At 39.0% G+C, this 5000-nt stretch overlaps 1 protein-coding gene across 4 annotated transcripts in view; it reads left to right on the forward strand.

The window, feature by feature from the left end:
* Positions 1–73: 73 nt before the first annotated feature.
* The window catches only part of Tnks (tankyrase), a 17505-nt gene continuing 12578 nt past the window's right edge, over positions 74–5000 (forward strand). For 2 of the 4 annotated variants that reach the window (XM_027353062.2, XM_027353063.2), the window contains exons 1-5: positions 75–297; positions 3029–3253; positions 3486–3581; positions 3792–3999; positions 4785–4929. In XM_027353062.2, the coding sequence (XP_027208863.1) occupies positions 114–297; positions 3029–3253; positions 3486–3581; positions 3792–3999; positions 4785–4929 (858 nt within the window). In that variant the 5' untranslated portion in view covers positions 75–113. Of the gene's footprint in view, positions 298–3028; positions 3254–3485; positions 3582–3791; positions 4000–4784; positions 4930–5000 lie in introns of all 4 variants that reach the window. The other 2 variants (XM_027353061.2, XM_027353064.2) reach the window with 2 other exon arrangements.

Raw genomic sequence — 5000 nt, forward strand, 5'->3', positions numbered from 1 at the left:
CGAATACAGTATATTCTAAGGCCTAATAACAGTGATATTAGCAGACGTAAACACCCATTTCGGGAGCTCGGTAGCGCATCCGAACACGGGGCTCAGTGGGTGACAATGGCACAATGGCTTCCCGGAGGTCTGCCTTGGCCTCGCAAACCGAAATCTCCGGGAACGACCCTCTCCGCGAGCTGTTCGAGGCCTGCAGGAATGGAGACCTAGTGCGAGTGAAGAAGCTCGTTAATCCGCAAAATGTGAACGCCAGAGACACGGCAGGGAGGAAGTCTTCGCCCTTGCACTTCGCAGCAGGTCAGTTCTTCAGGTCCTCGGTCTCGCCTTGCCGTGCAGACCTTGGCTGTTTTACGTACTTTCACCCGCTTTGCCGTGCCCGTACGGAGGTGCCATGGCGATTTTCCGGTCGGGGAGGGCGCGAGGGTTGGTGTCATGTGAAATAATAATGGATAGAGGCGAGAATAAGGGAGAAAATGGGAGGTAAGTAAAGGGGGGGGCTAGGTTGATGGCCTCTTGTTTTGGGTTACCATGTTTTGTGTCTCGTTCTTGGCACTCGCCTGTTGAGGCTGAGGAGCAGTGTAGGCCTTTGTTTACCTCTTCTCTTCTCTATCTCTGGCTGGTTAGGGCAGTTGCCTTCGTCAGCTCTATTGATGTTTTTCGGCTTTGGTATCTTCTGTATGTCTCTTCTCTTCTTTTTTTTTGTTCTTTTTTTCTTTTTTCATTTTCTTGTTGCTAAGTAATTATGTTGTTCCACTGCAGGTCTTAGTTATGAATACCTTGTCTCTCGTTTGCCCGTCTGACGTGTTTCCTTTAGTTATCCCTTCTTGTTGTTTATGTTCTCCCTTTATTATTGTTTTTTCTTTGTTGCATAATAGCTTGTTGCTTACCCCCCCTCCAGACTATACAATTTAATAATTTCACAATAAGATCAACAAGATTATTATAGTGTACTACAAACTGTATAGATCAGTACACATTCATTTTGATTATGAGATTGTAAATATAACTTTAGTTATTATGTATATCTTGATACATCTTTTGGTGCTGTATATGTATGTTAGGGAATATGAGAAGGAGAGAAAAAATATTTTCATTATAGTCATAAAATGATGGATCTTGCTTGAAATTGTTACTAGAGGCCTATGCGAAAAGTAATTGGAAGATTTATCGCTGGCCCTTTGCTCGCCTTTATGGTGTCTGTTGCTATTAGTTTATGGCCTATTTTGAAATGATATCCAGTTTTGATAGGCATGTGCAATCATCAGATTAAATGAAAGATTCACTTATTATTTAGAAGGCTTGTAACTTTAAAAATTGGTCATTTTCTACTTGTCTACTTAAAATTTGCCATGACCTGTGATGCATAGCCTACAAAGTCCAGCACAATAGTGGCACAGTTTTGGGTAATCACTGCACTCTGACAACAGCCTTAAACTTCCACCATTTATGTCATAGGAAAGGAGGGTTTAGATTTCTTTCTTATTCAAAGATGAAATACCCAGAAGGTCTATAAATGGGAGGTTTGTTGATTTCTTGCCAGACGTAGAACTGATTGGTGCAAGGCCAGTGGAAGATGCATATGAGTCATTTCAACATTAACCCAGGTTTCAAAAGAAGACTTGTTATTAATGGTGCTGGCTCTGTTGACAGAGTTTCAAATTTAAATTGTCCGCCTGTTATCATCATTTTAGGGAGAATATAGTAAGCAACTTGCATCACAATGTCTGCCAATACTTCTTTAATGCTTGGTTTTATCATATTTTTATTTTATGGATAGGCATGAAGTACATTACTTTACAATTTTATTGTAAGGCTTAATTCTTTCTGAATAAGTTCCATAGAAAAAAAAACAGAAGAAAAAAAATAACAGAATAGTTTTATCGTATGGTTGCAATTAACTTAGAGCAACTGCCTTATATTGCAGACTTAGTAATTATGGACAGGAGTATGACATATCTCTTGATAAAATAGTTATTGACTGGAGTATGATGTATCACATGATAAAGAGTTTTATACATAACTATACTATGACCAGCTTTATCTCTGTAGATTAGTTTTCTGCTGCAAAAATTGCCAATTTCATCCAGTGTATTTTGTTTCGTTTTTGTGTATCCAGTCTATGATATCTTATCAGTAATATATCTCTAGAACTACTTCCTTCCATGTCTGTATACCATATGTGTTTAATCTTATCTTTTGATATACCTAGTGGTCAAGATAAAGATTTGGCCTCTCCAGGGTGTTTTAAGTATCAGTCAAGAGTGTTCTGTAGAAGTAACAAGTATCATTAAATGTATTCCACCTTGTTTTAGTGTACAAAGGTTTAGGATAGAGGACTAGCTTTCATATTAGTATTGTAGCTCAAACCCTTGGCCTTGCTATTCATTTATTTATGAAATGGTCTTTGTTAGTAGGAGAGCATTAAAAGCGATTTTGCAGAATTTAGAGTTTTGAAGTAGAGAATTCATATTTGATTAATTGTGATGAGGTAGCCTTTAGTTTTTTCGTCACACACAGACTAAACCTTCTTTAAAGTAAAGTGTTTACCATCAGTAAAGTTAGAAATACATTTTAAAGGCGTAGGAAATGTACCTGAGAGCAGAGCATTAGTGCAGGTATTTTTGCCTCATTGACATTTGGGTTTGGTATGCACCTCCTTACACAGTATTTAGTATTTTTATCAATAGGTATATGACAATTTTGTAGAATTATAGAGTTTCTCTTACTTAACTAGAACCTGGATTGTGAATTGCTGAAACCCTGATTTTCTGTTTCCTATGTCACCGTTGTCTATTTACATTAATCATTATTGAAATTTGAGAAAAATGATGCAATATAAGCATATAGCTTTCAGGTGGATTTACTTCTATAGTGGAAAATCGTGTGCTTATATATAGATTATGATTTTATTTTTAGGGAATCCATTGTAGAAATGATTACAGGATTCATATCTTCAAGTAACATCAGTTTTAAAAGACCCAAAGAGTAAACAGAAGACTAATATCCCTGGCTCTCTCTCCTCTTCCAGGTTTTGGTCGGAGAGATGTGGTGGAGCATTTGCTGAATCTCGGAGCAGCTGTCGGAGCGCGTGACGATGGTGGGCTAATTCCCCTGCACAACGCTTGTTCCTTCGGCCACGCAGAGGTTGTCTCACTGCTCCTCAAGCACGGGGCTGACCCCAACGCACGCGACAACTGGAACTACACGCCCCTCCATGAAGCTGCTTCCAAGTCCAAGTTTGATGTTTGCATAGGTGGGACATTCGGTAGTTATTGTCTGAAAAAAAAAAAAAAATAATAAAGCATACACATTTCATATGTGAGAGTAAGGACAGTAGTGTAGTAGAAATTGAATATTTGGGGGGGGAGTGGGAAGTTTCATAGTACATATGCCAAATTTTACATGAACTGGCTTAACAGAAGTAGTCTTTCATGTTGAGAATGTAGGTAAATATGTGAACATGTTACTGAATTTTTGCTTTGCAGTTCTTCTTCAAAACGGAGCGGATCCAAGCATCCGCAACACAGACGGCAAGACGGCGCTGGATTTGGCAGATACCTATGCTCGCTCTGTGCTCACAGGTTAGTCAAGATGGTACAAGAAGGATTTTATTATAGTCTATATTATATAACTTTGGTGATAGTCTCTGAATAATGTGGACCATATATAATACAGAGGGATATTATACAATTAATTTCTGAACTTGTATAGCTGTAATTTATGGTAATACAAGAAAGAAAAGCTGCCTGTTGATATTTTGATAAAAGCTTACATGTGTTATTCCTCTCCAGGGGAGTACAAAAAAGAGGAGCTACTCGAGGCTGCCAGAGCAGGCAATGAAGAGCGTTTGCTGGCCCTTCTGACTCCCCTTAACGTCAACTGCCATGCCTCAGACGGCCGTAAGTCCACCCCTTTGCATCTGGCAGCGGGCTACAATCGTACGGAGATTGTAACAATACTGCTTCAGCACGGAGCAGATGTCCACGCCAAGGACAAAGGGTGAGGTTCTGTCGGACAAAATAGAGTAAGGAGTTTCATCAAAGCCTTTTAGCTGTCTCTCTGTTTTGTTTCTTATTCTTTCTGTCTTGTAGGAGGCCATCAGACTAGTCTTGTTTTCAAGTCAGTTTTCTCTTCTTTTTTTTTTTTTCTGATGGTTTGAACATAAACCTCAGGAACTCCCAACATTTTTGGAAATATCTTAACCTATAGTTTTATATGCCTATACTATATCTTTGACTTAAAAAAAAGAAGAAGAAAATCAGAAGATAACATACTTCTGTCCCTTTCATGTCATTACCACATAAGAAGTCAGAGGTATGTTTTCCATCTCAGAAATCTGCTGATATTTGGCTAATTCCAGTCACTGCTAATTTCACTCTTATGCATCATGTCTTTCGGTAACTGGACTAGCTCACTTTAAAGTTCTAGGCTAATGAATACTGACTTGTGTTGCCTCAGGGTAGCTATTCAGAACCAGTGCCTATAGTTTAATAACCACTAAAATATTGCAGTCTGGGCAATTACCTAAATGTTGTCTTCAGTGTAAATGTTTTAGTCTCTTTGCCTTTGGAAGAGAGTGCAGATAATCCTTTTTCTTCACTGGCAGTCAACGGTTAATGCTTAGTGCTATGTCTTATTTACTTTATGTATACTTTCCAACTTTTTTTTTACTAGCATTTCTGCTTTTGTTACCCTCAGTAACACTCAGTTGTCAAATTTTGAGAAACCTTACTTCATTCTTTACCATGACTAATGTAAATATCATTTCCCACACTCCCAAACAGTGGCCTAGTTCCTCTCCACAATGCCTGTTCCTATGGCCACTTTGAGGTGACGGAACTTCTCATCAAGCATGGGGCCAATGTGAATGCCATGGACCTGTGGCAGTTCACGCCTCTACACGAAGCTGCCTCAAAGTCACGGGTGGAGGTAAGCCCCTCCTCCCCATGGTTGCCCAAAAAGAATTGAGTTTGATTTGTGGTATGTTGTCTTACTGAAAT

Source organism: Penaeus vannamei, chromosome 8 (genome assembly GCF_042767895.1).
Source record: "Penaeus vannamei isolate JL-2024 chromosome 8, ASM4276789v1, whole genome shotgun sequence".
Taxonomy (NCBI): domain Eukaryota; kingdom Metazoa; phylum Arthropoda; class Malacostraca; order Decapoda; family Penaeidae; genus Penaeus; species Penaeus vannamei.